Consider the following 19,344-nt stretch of genomic DNA (forward strand, 5'->3'; position numbering starts at 1 on the left):
ACTTTGATACTATTCTTCAAACTCAGAGCCCAAGGCTGAAGAATTAGGGTCTTCGGAAGGCATGTGTAGGGCCTACCCCCAGCCCTAGAGTGTTTCTTTCAAGCAGGATGCAGGCTTTTCCTTGCTACCCAAATAATGAAGGCTCTAACCAGCCAGGACGGGGCATGCTCAGTGGTAAGACAACACACTTCCGTGGTAGAGCAGAGGGCCAGCCTGGACTTGGGTTCAAATCTCAGGTCCAATAGCTGCTTGGCCAAGTCACTATAAGTCTCAGTTTTCTCATCTATAAGATAGTGGCACGAATAGCACCTACCTCAGAAGGCTGTTGTGAAGAACCCGCGGGCTAATGTGGGCAAAGCACTGCCCAATGCCCAGCATACAGTAAGTGCTCAACATGTCTTAGCCCAAATGACTGGCATCAGTGCTGAAAGCATCACGAGAGCCATTCAACAAACACTTGTTAATAAGCAGTATATGGAGAACATAGAGGATATAAAATAAGTCATATAAAAATCTCTGCCTTCAAAGAGTTTAGCATCTGGTGGAAAAGTCACTGAATGAATAGGAAATCAAAATTGTGGGGCACCTGGGTGGCTCAATCAGTTAAGCGTCCCACTCTTGATTTTTGGCTCGGGTCATGATCTCAAGGTTGTGGGATAGAGCCCCATGTTGGGCTCTGCACTCAGTGCAGAGTCTGCTTATTCCTCTCCCTCTGCTCCTCCCCCACCCCACTCTCAAATACATAAATAAGAAAGAAATCAGAACTGCAAAGCAAGTTGAACACATACAAGATCTTGTGCTCTGAGCTCATGGGGTCAAGAGTGATCAGAGCTGGAGTGAAGAATGACAAAATTCAAGTCTTCCTGTTCCATCGGGGCCTCAATCTGAGACCCTGTCCCTGCCCTCAGCACGCCCACACAGGGACCCAGCTGCAGGAGGTGAGGCCCTCATAGTTAAGCCCGTGTGGTTGATAAAGGGAGTGTATGTGGGTAGAAAGAGGATGGAGAGAGGCCACAGTTAGTATATGGTTGAGAGCGGAGAGGTTTTTAAAATAGGACTCTTGACTGAGCATTTTCTTTATTTCTTCTCTTTAAAATGCTTGCAACAACCAGAAAGACATCTAGTTTTCCAGATTCTCGGAGTCCTGGTCTCTACGCCGCATGGACATTATCCAACTCCTCTGTGTCATCCCAAGGCAGCATTTCAGAAGGTGATCCCCGGCAGAACCGGCCCTTCAAGTCCGTCTTTGTGCCCACCGCCATAGTCGATCCTGTGAGGAGCACAGCCAGCCCAGGGACTTTGGGACAGGGCTCTCTTCGGAAATCCGGGCGGAGCAGCATGAGAAAGAGTAAGTGGTGGCAGAGAGGTACGTGCCTAGAGCTAAGTGAGGGGATTGGACTCTGGGGTAGACAGAGCACCTTTTGCAGAAATGAGATCTTGGCTTTAAAACAAGCCTCTGTAAAGGGTGCTTTTAATTCCCTGATAGTGACTGGTTTTACTGGATGAAGCCACACCAACTTAAGGTCATGCCCTTGGTCACTCCATACCTGTATACTGAATGGCTGGGATGATAGCAGCCCTGAGTGCCAACATATAATTAGAACACAGACAAGGTGGAGGCTGGCCCCAGTTAAGACAGGACAAGCAAAGTACTCTGGATCATGCTTCTCAAACTATGCTCCAGGGAACCCCTCAGGGGTGCCAAAAGGGAAACATGGGAAGGATGGAGAAGGAAGCAAAGAGGGTTAAGGAGTCAATTCTCAGAGCCCCTAAATCTTGCTTTGTTATTTAACTAATATATATACAAGGTTTAAAAAAATTATATTGTATAGAAATAAGTCTTCATATCCTTAACCCCTATCCCAAGTGCTCTTCCATGTACATGAATAGTAGCTTATAATCATACCTACCGCACTGCTCTGCACCTTGCTTTTGTTTTTACCTGTATAACATCCACATTGCTCACATGGCGAAATTTTTGTCTCCTGATATATTGAACTTCTACATAAGACGTCATTTTCAGGGATTTTACAAAGTGTTTGAAACCCATTTTTCTACAAAACATGAAGGTTCTATAATTTGCATACCTCTCTGGAAGGCCATGAGCCATGCAAAGCAAATTTGATTTATTCTACATCATCTGATTTAAACTGGGCTCTGCAGTCTCCCTTGCTATCTTAAAAGACAATTAAATATGAAAGTGCAGTATGGCTGGTCAAAGCAAGAGGGTAACATGTGGGACAGTATGCCACCCAGGACAATGTGCCAGGAAAATTAAAACAAATGTCTTCACCCCACCCTCTCCCAGTGCTTTCACCTGACCACCTGATTGACCTCCACTCTCACTGTACTGCCTCTACCACCCTCCTCCTTTCTCCCCACTTGGCCCTTGCTCCAGCCTCTCCCCTCCCCCACACAAACCCTGTACTAAATAATCCACCACAGCAGCCTTGGGCAAGTGACTGGACCTCTTCAGTCTTCAGTTTTCTCATTTGTAAAGTGGAAATGAAAGTTGTACCTACCTCATCAGGGTTACTGTGCAGATTGAGTAAAATAGTCCATGTAAGACTGATGGCACAGTCCCTGGCACATAATAAGTCTCAAGAACTCCTAACCGTTTGTATCGGATGATCATCTTCTCAGTACGATCATGGCTACTACAGCTACACAAGTCATCTCTGGTCCATCCAGTGCGTGAACTGACTCAGTGTTGACATGTTCACACTCGGTCTAGACCACTTCGGAGTGCTGAGAATTGTGTCCTATTGGCAATTGCTCACATTTCCTTTCACACACTCCTTCTCTACCTTGGCAGAGATCTTGATTGGCTTGGAGTTTTCACTGCTTGCATTGTATGCACATGTGATAAAACATTAAATCCCTTGGAAATTAGGAGCCAACAAGATAAATAGATGAGGCATAAAACCAATTTTTCACACATTTCCAGGAACCTAAGGACATGTCTGCCCAGGGCTGCTTTGACTTTCTCAAGTCCCAGAGGCTTTCTCTCTCCCTTTTCCCAAGGTGAGGCTGGTCAAGCTATCAATCTACCCACAGCGAAGAGAAATGACAGGAGAATTGACTGTGCGCCTCATAGGGCTGTCAGTGGAAAAATAAATGTCTACATTGAAAGGGCAGACTTGTGTAAATGGCGCCAGGCTTGCTCACCGCAGCTGAGAGCACCGACTGTGTTTAGTGAGCGTTCTGCTTTTCATGTTCACATCCGGCCTGACAAAGAGTCGCAACACAGAACACGGTCTTGGCTCAGGCCCTCTGTGCTGGACACAGATGACTCTGATTCATACACGTGTCCACAGGCTATCACAAAAGACTCACATGTCCCCTATGGCTCCCTAAAAGTTCGGAGACCCTTCTGGGGAAGCAGACTGCAGTGCTTCTCAGGGGTGTTTCTCCTGTCCCCCCGCAGAGTGCACCGAAGTCCCAACTGTTCCCCTGGTCACATACAGGACAATATGCCCAAGGGATGGAGGCCTCCAGTCTTCAGAGAATTTGCAGGGAAGGAATGACTTCCTGTTACTGAGGGAGGATCATCGCAGTTAACAAAACAAAATAAAGCTCAAGGAAGGGATAAAATCACACTCCTGGACCTTGTATTTTTAGGGTTTGCCATCCTTTACCCAAAACCAACGAGAGCTAACAAACACAGGGCATTTATTAGGTTCCAGGCACTGTGCTAACACTTTGCACACATCATAAAATGTAAGCCTCCCAGCCCTGTGAGACATTGCTATCACCCCCGGTTTACATCTGAGGGGCTGAGATGCCAGGAGGGGATGGGGCTGACTTACCCCAGACTCCCTGGGAGTAAGTCTGATTCCAGAACCTCTGCCATGGACTTTGCAAAGCTCATCCATACACAGCCCGAACCTTTCCAAATTTGCTTCCATGTGGTTTCAGCGTTTGCCTGCACACACCCTCCCTTAATTCCACTTAGCCTTCCTCCCCGTGGCCCCCAACAAAGGTGATCCTACCGCCACATGCCTACAGCTTCTTCAAATACCTGGTCAGAGCCCCCTCCTGCCCTGTCTGCTTCCCTCTCTCCCTCCCTGCATCCCTCCCAGTTGACTGAGTCTTGTGTTTCTCAATTTCTTCTGTCTCTTTCTTTCGTTTCCTCTTTGGTTTGCATGCCTCTGTTGGCTTCTCACTGTGAAGCTGTCTCTTTAGGTTTGTCTTCTTCACTTTCCAACCGCTAGGCCTGAAGTAAGAGAGCAGGGGTGCCTGTGTGCGCATGTGTGTGTGAGGGAGAGAGGAGACAAATGGAAGTAATGTACCTTCTGACAGCGCCACCTCCACCCCCCCATCAAACGTTTGGCTAGCCAGTTATTTCCTGCCAGCATCAGCAAACAGCACTAAAAAAAGAATAAGGTCACCTTTGAAAGACCCTGAGAGAATGTGAGCACGCTCAAATGGGGAAAGCACTTAACTATTCTGGGATATCAGGACACATGGCTTACACAACCCCAGCCCAGCCGTCTGTCAGCAGCCCCTGATGCTGATATCGGTGTCATATAATTCCTCAGATGGATCCCTGCAGAGACCCGTCCAGTCAGGGATCCCCTCCCTCGTGGTGGGCTCCCTCAGACGCAATCCCACCATGGTTGTACGGCCTCAGCAGTTCCAGTTCTACCAGCCGCAGGGAGTCCCCTCCTCAGCCTCGACAGTGGTGGCAGAACTGGGACCTAAGCCCACTCCCACTGGGGAGCCTGCCCCCACATGCGTCAGCAGGGGCAGTGACACCAGGATCCACTCCGCAGCCAGTTCCCTCATCATGGAAGGCAAGGAAATCCCCATCAAGAGTGAGCCTCTACCTAAACCACCTGCATCTGCCCCACCATCGATCCTGGTGAAACCAGAAAACTCAAGAAATGGCGTCGAAAAGGTAGGAGTGAGGTGACATTAGGGGGGGCCGGACTCTTTATATCCCTAACTTTGCACAGTGTCCCAGCTCCTGAGATTTGTTTTAGTGGACAAGGAATCAAAATCACAGCCTCAAAACGATCCTCACACACAGTGCTCCCCCCCACACACAATCCCCCTCAGGCCGCTCACACCCTCTGCAGATGTCCCACTAGATCTCCTTTATGCTTCCTGAATATTTCATAGATAGTTCTTTCGAGCCCCACAGGTGAGTTGGAAAAAACGTGGCTTTGGCATCAGACACATCTTGATTTGAATTCCAGATCAGCTGCTTGCTATCTGGTGACTTGGCCAAAACATGTCACCTTTCCGAGACTCTTTTTGCCTAATCTGTAAAATAGCAGTAAGAATAGTAACAGCCTCATAGGATTGATGTGGAGATGAAACCAGAGAAGATGTATAAAGTGCTTACACAAGTGTTCATAATATAGAAGAGACAAAACTGAGACACGGGAGAATTTAAGTGATTTATCAAGGTCACAGCAAATTATGACTCCAACAACTTTGTGACCTCTGTGACAGAGGGTCAGATCTTTTAACTTCTAGTCCAGGGCTTTTCCCACTAGAGACATGAGTTTTTGTAAAAGTCTTAGGTTCTCATTAATACCCTTGAGGCAGGAGGAACAGTGAGATAGAGGAGGTGACATTAAGAAAATTAGGTGATTGTTATCTTTTAGTTTATTGACCATCACCACCACTACTACCACCATCATCCCCACCACCACCACCATCAACACCACCAACACCACCACCATCCCTACCACCACCATCACCATCATCCCCACCACCATCACCACCACCACCCTCACCAGAACCCCCACCACGACCATCACCTTCAGCACCATCACCGTCACCCTCAGCACCACCACCACCACCATCTCCAGCACCACCATCACCACCACCACCATCACCCTCACCAGCATCCCCCACCATGACCATCACTCTCCGCACCATCACCATCACCCTCAGCACCACCACCACCATCACCTCCACCACCATTATCATCACCACCATCACCCCATCACAACCGTCACCCTCAGTACCATCACCATCACCACCACCCCACGACCACCATCACCCTCACCAGCACCCCCACCACCACCATCACCCTCAGCACCACCACCACCATCACCTCCACTATCATCACCATCATCACCACCATCACCAACAACACCAGCACCATTACCCATTCCACTCCAGAAGGAAAGATGATGTGATTTCCTCCTCTTTGTTAGGCATTTACTGAATGCTAACAACCTGGCAGGCACTGTGCTGAGGACTTGACATGTCTCATCTCATTTAATCCTGACAGTAACTCTCTGTAGTAGGTTTTAAAATGTCATCCTCATTTTAAAATGAGGACATGGAGGCTTAAGGAGTTGTAGTACATTATCCAAAGGCACAGAGCTGATACATGGGAGTGTCTGAAGTAGAATCCAGATCTGATAGAAAAACTCATGCTCTTCACGCTAAGCTATCAGCTTGTAAGGAAAGGCATTTGGAAAAAGTTAGTGTTGACTGATATAGATGTTGGGAGTTCTTTTTCTGAATTTTAGTATTCAAATCCGTTTTCCAGGCCCCAGTTGCCCTTTACCCCAGGCTGTTAGATACGGCCCTAAAATTATCAGCATTTAATAAGTGCCCAGACCTCTGCAAGATATGGTGAGGGTCAAAAGTATGAAGAAACTCGCATTCTCGGTGGGGGACACTAGGACCCAATTTCATGGAAAACAGAAATGATTTCTAAACAGTGGCACAGAACAGCATTAAGCCCTAAATCAGGGATGTGCTGAAGCAAATACCTGTTGGTACAAGGTAGAGACAGAACAGGCATGGAGAGGTGAAAGGAGGAGGGAGAGAAGGGGAGACCGTGCCTCTCGCGAAAAGGGGGACCTGCTAATCAGCTCCAGGCAGCTGTTGTCAGAATAGGGCACAGGACTCAGTGCAATAGATCTTTGATTTTTTAAGAGACATACGAAATTCTAATTTTTAAATGCCATTACCCGATTTTTATGTGTTGGCCACTAAGTCAAACTCTCAAACATTCCGCAGACGAAATTCAGCCAGCAGAACTCTGCTCTGAGGATAGAAGGCCGTTATGAAACTTAGGAGTTGGAGTCGGCACGGGGGAGCCTTAAAGAAGAGGGGGCCCTGAGATAGGTCTTAATGGCAGGCGGAGAGGAGAGAGGGAAGGTGAACCTCTTGTACTTTCTAGAAGGAACTCTAGCCTCTTGCCTCAGCCCTTTGCTCAAGGGGTTGCCTCTCCCATTTCTCCTAGGTAATTTCTCATTCGTCAGTTCTCAATTTAAATAGCTCCCCCTCTAGGAGGCCTTCCATGGCTACCCCATTCCAGCCACAGCTCGAGAGTGCTCCACACCTCCCCTAGCATCTGACACCTCCGCCACCACAGCACGATGCAGAGTAGACTCTCATAAGACACAAGTATTTGCTGAATGAACACAGAAATGAGGCGTTTTAAGGAGGGACAAGTGTTGAGAAACAGCACGAGTCAAGGCCCAGGGAAACCAGCGCAGCTCCCACCTCACCTGGGCCCCTTTGCTCTCCTTTCTCTTGCAGCAAGTCAAAACCGTGAGGTTCCAGAATTACAGTCCTCCCCCTGCCAAACAGTACACCTCCCATCCCACCTCAGGAAAGCCTGAACAGCCTGCCACCCCTAAGGGGTCCCAGCCTGAAGCAGCCCCCACAGGCCCAGAGATGAACGTCCTATTCGCCCACCGAAGCGGCTGCCATTCCGGACAGCAGACAGACCTTCGAAGGAAGTCAAGTTTGGGCAAGACCATGACCCCGGTGTCCACTGCTTCAGCCACACAGACCGTGTTTCCCAGCAAGTGAATCTACGAGTGGCTTTTCCCAGACCCCAAAGAGGTGAATTGCATTTAAATACAGTCTGCCTCCACTGATGGCGTCCTGCCATTCTTTGGCTACTCGAGCCTGGGTCCTTGTTCTGCTCATGTTACCTCTGGGAAAGGAAAGGTGGGAACAGGGAGTCCTGCCCTGGGTGGGAAGATAAAGCATGTGGCCTTGCAAACATAATGATTTGAGGCAGCAAGGCCACTACTCAGGCCAAGGAGTGGGAGACAGTCTTGCCTACCCTCCATGGAGTGTGCAGCCTCATCCCTTTTGTTCTGTGTAGAATTTCCATGGTGCCCTAAAAGGGGCTCCAGCCAGGGGTGTCACAGTGGTGGGAATGTGGGCATTGTTTCTTTGACCTCATCACCGTGTTCTCAACAAGCATCAGAACTTCTGCCATCTTCGGGGGCCTGCACACTGGCCGCTAGTGGCTGCCATGTTGTTCCCTCCATTGAGTCGTAATCCTGGCTGCAAAGGGGGAATCTGGGGAAGGATGTGAGATGGATACTCTGATCATTCTGAGAGTCCTCTACAACCAAAGGGAGTCCGCTTACTGGATTTGGTCCACGAGAAGGTCAGAGAGAAAGCTATGACCATACTTTAAACTTCTGAACCTGTTTTCCCACGTATAATCCTATACGATACTTAAGCAGGAAGCACAGGGCTGTGGATAGGGTCCTGTATGGAATTATGGATAATTCATTCATCCTGGCTCTAGTCTGACTTCTCCAAGAAAACACAGCATGCTTCAAGACAACTGTGTAAGGGGTTTGAGTTTAGATATATATTCCATTTGCATTACAACATTCTTTACCTTCTCTGATTTTTTCTCATTTGGGGCAGCCTAGCTGTTTCACCGGATCATGGTATAAGGCAGCAAGGTCAGGGAGAAGATGCCAGCCCAAGGCTGGAGTGGGGACACTTCGTGGAGGACAGCTGCTAGAACAGAGACGGGGCAAAGAAGGTTGGAGAGGGGCGGGAGGAGGAAGAAAGGAGGGAGGGGAGAGAGAAGGTGGGGGTGGGTATGAGAGAGAAAGACAAAGGCGGGGGGAGGTGGGGGACAGTGTCAGGGAAAAAGGGAAAAGGGCCGGAAGAGCGGCTTTGACATTCCTGATAAGTGAGGACAGAAGGATGGAGCCTGCAAAACCAGGCGACCCCACCGAGATGGGGCCGAAGCGAGCGTCTTGCAAACCGGGTTGAGGGGGCACCCCCAAGAGCTGAGGCAGTGTTGTAAGACAGCCCATTAGTCCTCCTCAGACCTGACTGCGGTGATTTAACATTCACTGCATGCTCATGACGGTGGGCGCTTCAGTGCATAAATGCCATTTGCCGCTAAGGCTGGGTGTCATTAAAAAAACAAGGCAGGTCTAATTAGACCTTTTCCCTGGACAGTTCTTGAAGTCCTGGGATTAAAAACATTGATCTTTTACATACCCCCCCCGCCACACACACACACTTGGAAAACTGAATTGTCCACATACTTTTCCAGATATTAATAAAATGAAAACAAAACCATAATCCTGCCAAGGAATACTGCGCAGGTGTCAGAACTTTGGAGTTGGTAGAGCCAACATGGTAACACGTCCTAGAGTTTCTGTGAGATGACCAGCTCCTTGCTTCACTGAGCTGAATATAATTACCCAGATGGAGAACTGGGAAAAAGTCACAAGGACAGGGAGGCATCCTTTATTTGTCAAAAGAACACCCTGTATGAGTTTAGCAATGAGTTTAGTAATCCTACTCTACACCCGAGTGGCAGATGTTATCACCAGCCAAGCAGATATTTAGACTGTGCCCCAGTAGCAGTGGATCCAGTAAATTTTTAACTGTTGTGGCTGACAAGCAGGTTGGACAGGAGTAATGGAGACACAGTCCTTGCCTTCCACATAAAACAGAATATTCTTCCGATTGCCCATTGTCTTTATAGGGTAACCTTTCTGAGAAATGTCAACAATTCGAAAGGCTTGCCACCCCCATTCCAGACTCCTCACCAATGCCCAGCATCACACTTACTCCCTCCCAAACCAAACCCCATCTCTGGGCCGTCATATGAGGATTTGAAAGGAGCAAGAGAGAGTTATTTCTGAACTCACGGGCACCTCCAATCATTTATTCCACCACCGTGTTTCAGACAGTTCCTGTGTGCTGGGCACTGCAGTGAGGACAACAGATACGTCCTCTCCTCTCATGTCTGCTGTTGCCTCCTAAGGCAACTCTTTAACTGTCCCCAGAACAGAGCCAGGGAAGCCGAGGCACAAAGGGTAGCCACAGATAGTAGCAGAGTGGGTTTGACAGCTGCCCGTGCCCCAAGTTCAAGCTCTCTGACTTCAGAGCCCAACATGGGACTGTGCTTTATGAACGAAGAGAGCCACCTTGAGCCCAGGCCACTGACTCCCAGCCACAGGGATAGGACAGTGTAACGGATGCAGATGCAGCCTCGGCCACACACAAACTGGGTTCAAATCCCCATTACCACGTGCTAGCCATGTGATGTTGGTCAAGTTACTTAACCCCTCTGAGCCAGTCTCACTGATAATAGTGGAATGATAATAGTGCCGGTCTCAATGGGCTGTCATGAGGATTAACTAACATAGTATTATCAAGTGATGCAGTACACGCTTCACACATGTCAGACTTGAATGTTTTTAAGGGAGCAGGCCACTGAAATTCCAGGTGAGGAAGCCTAAACAAGGGCATGTCTGGGGCGGTGGTGCTAAAATGCAATAAGTATAGCCCCATCATAGAGGTCAGAGCGTAGGGTAGGCTGAGTCCTAAACCATGAGTAGGAGTCAGACAGCAAAAGGGGTGGGGGAGGGACATTCCAAGCAGAGAAAGAAGCATTTAGCACTTGCAGTAATCAAGCCAAGTTCTCTTACATTTAGAGAAATCCACTCCTTTGTGGAACATTGCAGGGATCCCAAGTAGAACCAAGTACCTCATGTCTGAAGACAAATATCCCATCCTGTGAGAGCTCCATCCCTCAGCCAAGACTCAGAGTCACTAGGACGGTGCCCCTTCACCTCATGATCAGACCCTGGCATCTGAGCACTAGGAAAGGTGCTGAGGGCAGGCTTTGATGGGGGTGGGGTCAGGGGGACATCTGAGAGGTGATAGAGGGACACAGCCAGCTGAGAACACACTCCTAGGGCCATACTTGTTTTGTTTTGTTTTAAGATTTTATTTATTTGAGAGAGAGCACAAGCAGGGGGAGGGGCAGAGGGAGAAGCACACTCCCTGCAGGGCAGGGAGCCCAACATGGGACTCGATCCCAGGACCCTGGGATCATGACCTGAGCCAAAGGTAGATGGTTAAGTAACCGACTGAGCCACCCAGGCACCTGGGCTAGGGCCAGACTTGAGGAAGTGGTCTCCTTAAGCAGCATCAGGACCCTCACCTAGGGCTCGTCTCCTTCCTCTCTCATGTGGGACCAGCTACACCTCCTCTACCCTCCACCATCCCATAGACAGGGCTTTTGGAGCAGCAAGAGCTTAAAGCAGTGCCCCACCTGTGAGTTGGTGAGATGCAGAACTGACCCAGTAAATACAGGCTCACTGACTTCCAACTTCCAGTGAAACTTCGGAAGGTCCATCCACCCCAGGCCTGCCATTCCAGAACAGCAGCGATCCAGCAGGGCCGGGTCAGGGGCAAGCTGTAGTCAGATGGACATGCACTCTTCAGTTTGCCACAGTACCCCCCACCCTGCTTCGCTCACTCACAGACCTACATGTGAATTAGGCATGTTCTCCTGGAGTCTGTGTGCTGGACATCATTTCAGTCAGTCTTCAGGGACGCCTTGAAAGTTGATCAGCTGATCCAGGCACTACACTCTCAGGAGTGTAGTAAACTTAGTCTGGGCCTAACAGGGTCAACAGTTTTGAGGTGGGGTCTAGACATCTGTGTTGTTAGCATACTCCCCAAGTGATTCTGATGTATAAGAATCAAATCTACCTTTCTCATACCGTAGAGTAGGACAGGAATGTAGCCACACTGGTTGCCGACATACTGAACAATGCCTGTAGTGATAGGTAAACAGTGGATGCTCGGAGCTCCCCGAGGCCTCTCCCCACTCCTGCCCCCTGACCCTTTCTCCACATTCTCCGCATCGCTCTACCTTCCAACAGCCTAAGAGCTCAGGCCCGGGACAGCTGAGACCTTCGGCAGTAACGCTCTTCTTCATTCTCACTGGCTAGTGCCTACACCATAGCAGTTGTTAAAAATCTTGACTATTACCCTGTTATAGGGAATAAGGCCCCAAAAGGTCCCTCAGAGTTTACGAGCACTGCTGTCAAGCCCAGCACTCTTCCCAGCCACTGTCCAGCCCTTAGAATCACTTCCATCAGGCCCTTGGCTTAGGAAAGGAGCTGATTTAGAGGGTGGGCAGTTCCTTGCTCATTGGTCTCCACCTTTTTTTAGCAAACGTTTTCACAGATCCAAGCAATGCCCTTTAGCTTCCCAGCTCCTCTGGCATCAGTTAAGCAGGTATGGGAGTCGCTTGTCTTGGTGAGATGAGCAGGCATGATCCCCACCCTCTCACCCACCTCTGCCCATACAGACCAGCCTCACAGCCTCTGTGGGAAGCGACCGGCTGTGGCCGGCAGCAGAGCAGAGTCCTATTATGTCCCCGCTGGGAGCAAGGGCTGAGCAAGCCGGGCTGAGCCAGGGCCAACAGCTGCTCCCACAGGTGCCTCTTGCTTACGTCTGGACAGTAAAGACCCCAGTTCTGCCTTGGGCCGAGCATAGTGAGTGTGAGCACTTCCAGCAACCTCTCGGGTGACCGTGAATGACAGTGGCTCGTGGAATGTGCTGGGCAGGCAAGACCAAACTAGAGGAGTTAACTCCAAAGATCCTTGCAGCAGCTCAGTGTCCCTGAGAATAAACCTTGCAAGGACATTTTGCTTGAAATAGAACAATGTTAAATGATCAAGCCATCTGTTTGCCAGGCCGTAGTATTGTGTCCTAGACCAGAGCAGAAACAAAATGTTCTCAGGAAGCCCTTCTGCCTATTGACCTACACTTTGACAAATAGAATGCAGGAGAGGTGGGATCAAAGGTGATGGGGGCGGGGGGTGTGGGGGAGCATTCCAGATTCACCCATCCATCCATTCATTCATTCAACACCAGTTATCCATCACCCACTCTGGATCAGGCTTCGTGAGAGACTGGGGGGGTTCAGTGGTTCACAGGAGAGAGAAAATAACATATGGGCCTCGCAGAGTGGTGTTTCTTAGTAATTTTACTGGATCTGGGGGCTCCTTTCTGCCTTTCTCCCCTTTTTTAATTAAATGGCATATATATATATTATATATAATATATATATCCTATATATATATAATTATGAAACAATCATATACCTACCATCTAGCTTTTTAAAAAATAATCATTATCCAGTCCATTGAAGCCTGCTGTGTGCTTCATCCAATCTCATTCCTTCTTCCCCTCCTCCCCACTTCGCTCACAACCGCTATCCTGAACTCCATTCCCTTGCACGTTTTCCGCACATGTACCATATGGAATTTTCAGTGCAGCTCATAGATCTGCTCAGTAAACACTAGTCAAAGCAGATATCACAACCTGAGGCCATAGAAACCCCGCCGAATATTTGAACTCCCATCTGGCCTCTGTCACTGGGATTCTAAGGCTTTGAGTCATTGCTGGGAATTGAGATTTTGATGTACAGCATGTCTGGTTTTAAGAAGTTGTAGTTTAGAGGGATTTTTATACTCCTTCTTCCCAGTACAGCTGCTCAGCGAGATCTTGCTGCTCCCGAGTAGGTAAAATATGGGTTGTGGCTGTGCCTGAACCATTTGAGTATAGGGCTTTCCAGGTGGCTCTCCTCTGGGCCTTGCCTGGCCCCTCTGGGGAGCCAACTACAGAAACCCGCAGCAGCTCCTTAGAATCTGCAACCAAAACAGATCTGGCTGCCGCTGAAACAAAGTCTCCTAAGAACCCTGTGAAGTCTGCAGGGAAAAGCTATTCTTGTCCCCTGACTACAGATCAAGAAACTGAGATTCAGAATGTTTCAATGCCTTATGTTAGGTTTCGTGATTAGTTTGAGATGGTAGGGAGACTACTAAAAAAAAAAAATGTCTCTGACTTATCATCCAGCAATGATTGTCACCACTTACTGAACACTTACTAGGTACCAAGAACTTTACATGCATTATGCTATCTAATTCTATCCAACCCTATGAGAGGAGGTATTGCATTATCCTATTTTAGAGATTACAATTAAGGCTCAGAAGTCAAATGACCGGCCCAAGGCAACAAGGATTAGAATCCAGAACTCTAAACCCAGACCTTAATCTTAAATCACTGCGTCCCTTTGTTCAATGGCAACTATTAATACACAACATGGTTGAGGCTGGAGAAGATACACAAATGGGTATGTGCTTCTGAAATCACAGGGATGCGGGTGGGGACAGGCTCAGAGGATGGTTTAATTCAGAGGGTCCAGCCCACCCAGATTAAAACTATACGGGTCTTGCCATCAAGAAGTAGTGGTGAAGGAAGGTAACTGAAAGTGTTCTATACAGAGATATCCAAAAAGCAAATGTATCCCTGCTCCGAGGGCAGCCAAACACAACCAAGCAACTTGAAAGAGAACGGAAGCTTGCAATGTGGTTCTGGATCATTGACGTCAAAGCACGATAATCATTTTGCATTCCCTAGATCTCTCCCTTTTCGTGAGTTTATTTCTCATTTTGCCTGTCCTCACTCTAAATGATACAGAACAGAGACCCAGAAGATGGGGGATATGATTTCCAAAATGACCCTCCACTTTTGCCTTCTCTGTGGGGACAAGAGGGCTCGAGACCAAGAACATCTTCCAGTGTTCCATGCTGGTATTTATCCAGAGTTCAAAGGTGATTGCTTTCAGGGGTAAATACACAGCCACAGATGAAAGCTAATTATGCAAACAGGGTCACTGTGGGATGGACAAGAGCTATCGCCTGGTAAAGACTAAAAGGGATGCTAGCCAAGACCCAGAGAGAAAGGCAAAAGGCATTTGCAAAAGCCATTTGGTGTATCTTCAGTTAATGCTATTAGAATCAGTGCTAGCATGACCGACAGACTTGATGAAGGGCATTTGTGACGTCAGAGTTTGCTGTAGGTCACATGTGTCCTGGAGGCCAGAGCCATCCTGATGCCCTCCCCATGAACACAGTGACTCCCTGGACCACCCAAGAGGACTGTGAGAGCTAGTGGCAGTCAGCAGACCTTCACAAAGAAAGGAAAAGCAAGTTTGCTTCTAAAAGTAAGGAGGCAGCAAAACCACCTGGAGGACCAAAGAGGAATTCAAATCAATAGTGCCTTCAAAGGTTGGTACCTACCCCTGATTCCTAGCCCTTCCCCACTCCCAGTTCTTTGGGGAGATGTTTTACATCTCTGTCAAGGAGAGAGCTGGAAAAAACTTCACTGCGTGAAGAGGACATGTCAGTCACAGCTCGAGAGAGATAGCACCAGCTTCCATGACGAGGAGCAGAGCAGTCCGTCAGAAGGGGTGACACTGGTTGGAAGGGAATTTTAGTTATCAGAACCACATTTCCAAATATCCTGTTCTGCACATTCTATTTATGAGCTCAATTCTTTTTTAAGCTTAAGCTGTTTTTAGATGCTGGCAATTCTGAGAACCTAGGGCTTCTTCGTCATGGAGACCTCCATCAAAGGACTAGATTTTAAAGCTTTGGTCAGCAAGGATTTCGGGGTAACTACACCAGCTATGTTCCCAATCCACTAGAACTTTGTGAGATATGGAGAAGCAATATAATAATAATAGCTCGGGTGATGGGTTTTGGAACCAATTCATCTGAGTTTCTGTCCCAGCTTTGTCACTCCCAAGTTATGTTTCCTTTGGCAAATGACTAAACAAACTTGGATAAGTTACAACACCTCCCTAAACCTGTTTTCCCATCTGTAAAATGGGTATCAGAACCTCCACCTCATCAGGCTGTCGGCAGGATTAAATGAAATCATGCATGTACAGCTCCGATCGTTGTATGGAGTACATCGAAGGGTTTGATAAATGGTAGTTACTACCAATAAATGAATATGGAGGCACAATTCAAAATTGGAGAGTACAGTAAAAACTAGGCTCTATCCTACGAACAGAAATGAGAAGGGGGGAGCTTCAGGGAGGAGAAACAGGTTCTGAAAGATGTTAGCATGGAGAAATGTTGTTTGCCATGTGGAGAGAAAGCACCTGGGCTCTGGAACCACAAATCCCTGGGTTCAAATCACGGTCATCTTGGTTCTCTGACCTTGGACCAAGCTAACTAACCTCTCTGAGACTTTCTTGACTCAACTGAAGAATGACAACAAAATATTGGCACTTCGTAGGGTTATAGGGAACATGAAGGGAGCGGGGAGGCCAGATGCTGGCATGCACAAGGAATCTACAAGTGATAGCTGTCGGAGGAGTCTGCAGGCATGACAGAGGCTTGAAGGCAGGCGAGCAGCGGAAACGCTAAGTAGGAGAACAGACTCTTACTAGCTGCCATTCATTAGATGTGTGCTCCATGCAGGTACTGCACTGACCCCTCGGGGAGTCACTTACAGGGCGGGGAAGAGCGCAGCAAGCCAGGTAACCCAAATTCAAATCCAGGTTCTGTGTTTCCTCCCTGTGCCACTGTGGGCAAGTCATTTAATCTCCCCAGCCTTTAGTCCCCTGGCTTGTAAAATGCAGGTAGTAATCGCTGTTCTTGGGGTGGTGTGGTGGCGAGGAAACGAGAGAATGGACGTAAAGTCATTAGCATGGTGCCCGGCACATAGAAATCGCTGTGTGGTGTCAGCTATCATGATTACTCACATGCATGTTTCCCAGTGGATCCTCACAACAATTCCATGAGTTAAGTATTAGGATCCCCTATTTGTTAGATCAAACAACTGAGGCTCAGAGGATACATCACTCGTCTAAGGTCATGGTAAGGAAGCAGCAGGGCTGGCTCTGTAAGACCAGAAAGCTCGGATTTTTGTTCTCTTCATTTTTCACATAAGCTGGTAAACACCCCAGGGTTGAGGTAATATGGCAGTTATTTTTAATGCATCTTCTGCCATAATGCCCATGAGTCTTTCCTCTTCTGATTGCCCCCACCTCATCCCTTCCTCACCTGTTGGAGGTGTGAGGTATAGGCTTGTCTGTGCACCCGGGCCCAGCCGGTGAGGGCACAGCTGCGGTGTCTTTGGGGACTTGCAGCTTCAGAAGGTGGACGGTGTTGATGACATGTCCATTCTGCCTTACAGATAGATCTGACACGGACATGCTTCCAGCTGGCTGGGATTTCGATGAAAACCCCTTCTCCTTGGTGCCAGTTAACAGAAATTACATGTCCCTGGCACACTTTGTAATTCAGAAAATGCATGTGCTGATGAATGCCACTCCTGTTGGACGCACCGTGATGACCAAGGGGCTGCAGGCCAACATCCTAGCTCTCACCCCACCCCCATTTAAGGTCACAGAATGTTTTCCTCCTGGGTAGACATTAGTGTCACCTCACTCCATTATCCATTCATTTCTACCCAACAAACATCGCTTGAGCACCGAGCATGTGCGGGTTTTATACCATAGAGCTGGGATACAACAGTGAACCGTGCAAGGAGAGCTCCTGCCTTCGTGAAGGGCAGTAAATGGTCAACACACACACAGGACAGCTTCTCTGTGATAGATGTTACGAAGGACACAAAGCAACTGGATAAAGAATGGCTGAGGGGGATGAGCCACATTAGGTAGAGTGACCAGGAAAGGTTTCTCTAAGGAGGTGACGTGAGCTGAGATTGAAGACCGAGAAGGAACCAGACATGGCAAGGTGAACAGAAACAAGCTCAAATGTCAAGGAGATTTGTTCATTTATCCAACATTTTTCATCATACGATAAATACATGTTGAACCAACAATTGAAGAATGGGTCCATCCTCTTTGTTCCTGCCAAAAAGGACCCTCGCCTAGGCAGGAGGAGCTCAGGAGAGATGCCACAAGCATAGAGGCAAGTGGCTGCCCTTTCTCCAGCCCATGCCCACCTTGAAAACAAGGGGCTGGGACTAACCACTAGCATTCCAGGCCTGTAAGATCCGAACACCTTCCAAGGGGACAGGCCCTCACAGCTCTTTAAGCAACGACTGTGCAGCAAGCAAACAGCAATCTGTCATTTTTTAAAAGCAGTCAGGACGGTTGGAATTGTGTAGTCAGGGCCTGTCATCTGCTTCATTATCATTAGGATCTCCGCACTGAATTTCCATGCGCACTCACTCACTCTGAAAACACTATCAGTTGGGAGCCTCCCGCCTCCTCCCTCTGCTCCTCCCCACCTCCAGCCCCCGTCTTTCTCTGGCAGATCAGGGAAGAGCCCAGGCTACAGAACTGAAACACTTGTATCCCGGTGAGGGTGTGTGTGACTCACTGTGTGACTTTGGGCAACTCACTTCACTTCTCTGAGTCTCATTGTTCTCATCCATATAATAAGAATAAGAGAGACCATCTCACAGCAACCATCTAAAGTTAATATTTTTTTTTTTAGTTTTTATTTATTTATTTGACAGAGTGAGAGAGCACAAGCAAGGGGAGCAGTTAGAGGGAGAGGGAGAAGCAGGCTCCCCACGGAGCATGGAGCCCGACACGGGGCTCGACCTGAGCCGAAGGCAGACGCTTAACCCTCTGAGCCATGCAGGCACCCCTAAAGTTGTTATCCTTATTTTTAGATTAGCGTGTGAAATCATCAGAACTCAACGGAGAGAACAGAGATTTAGGTCTTTAGGGCAAAGGAAACTGGAGCAGTGAGTGTGACAATGAGCCCACTTAAGGACCTATCTCCACCCGTAGCATTTTCCATTCTTGGAGATGATTTAATCAAGAAGCAGGATAACAAGAAACAGCTTTCAAAGAGGTCTCTTAATTTATCATGATACTTTCTCGTGCCAACAATTACAGATCCTCTACTATATGCCACAAAGACACTGTTCTTTGTGCTTAACTTATATTTACTGATTTAAACGTATCACCACAACCATACAAAGTAAATACTATTACTATGCCCATTTTATGGATAAAGGAGCTAAAACCTAGAGAGAGTAAATAACTTCCACAGGGCCACACAGCTAGGAACTGGTGGAGTTCAGGAATAAACCCAGGCAGTCTGATTCCAGTCTATGCTGCTAACTACTTGCCACCTCATTTACAATGAAACATAAAGCTTTCCTGCAGACATCGGGTTTTTCTACTTCAAATAGACTTGTCTTCTGAGCACTCAGTAAACAAAGAGTTATTACCTGCCTAATCCCAAAACCCCTGGCCAGTAGCCCCAGCACTAACAAGGGCTGCTTCCCCCGACTACACTCAGCCAGCCATAGGTAAATTCACACCTCCCACCACGGATGGGATTTTCGGGTGCCTATTAAAACGTCAGTCGATCTTCAAGTTGAAGTTCTTCCTACATCATTTAGCACAACCTGGAAGTTCAGATTAATGGGGCAGCCAGCCTTCCCTCGGCAGTTACCTCCTTATTACTTTCCTGCCCCTGCACTCGCTCTCAGAAATGCTACATC

General features: G+C 48.1%; 1 protein-coding gene across 3 annotated transcripts in view; it reads left to right on the forward strand.

Moving 5' to 3' along the window:
* SH3RF2 (SH3 domain containing ring finger 2) overlaps window positions 1-19,344 on the forward strand; it is a 133,745-nt gene that overhangs the window by 108,360 nt on the left and 6,041 nt on the right. Inside the window, exons 8-10 of one of the 3 annotated variants that reach the window (XR_003521978.2) lie at window positions 1,113-1,366; window positions 4,542-4,900; window positions 7,516-8,383. Coding sequence is in view for 2 of the 3 variants with exons in the window: in XM_027604984.2 (XP_027460785.2) it covers window positions 1,113-1,366; window positions 4,542-4,900; window positions 7,516-7,791 (889 nt within the window). In the remaining variant the exon portion in view is untranslated. Of the gene's footprint in view, window positions 1-1,112; window positions 1,367-4,541; window positions 4,901-7,515; window positions 8,384-19,344 lie in introns of those variants that run through there. The other 2 variants (XM_027604985.2, XM_027604984.2) reach the window with 2 other exon arrangements.

This window comes from Zalophus californianus, chromosome 5 (assembly GCF_009762305.2).
Source record: "Zalophus californianus isolate mZalCal1 chromosome 5, mZalCal1.pri.v2, whole genome shotgun sequence".
Taxonomy (NCBI): domain Eukaryota; kingdom Metazoa; phylum Chordata; class Mammalia; order Carnivora; family Otariidae; genus Zalophus; species Zalophus californianus.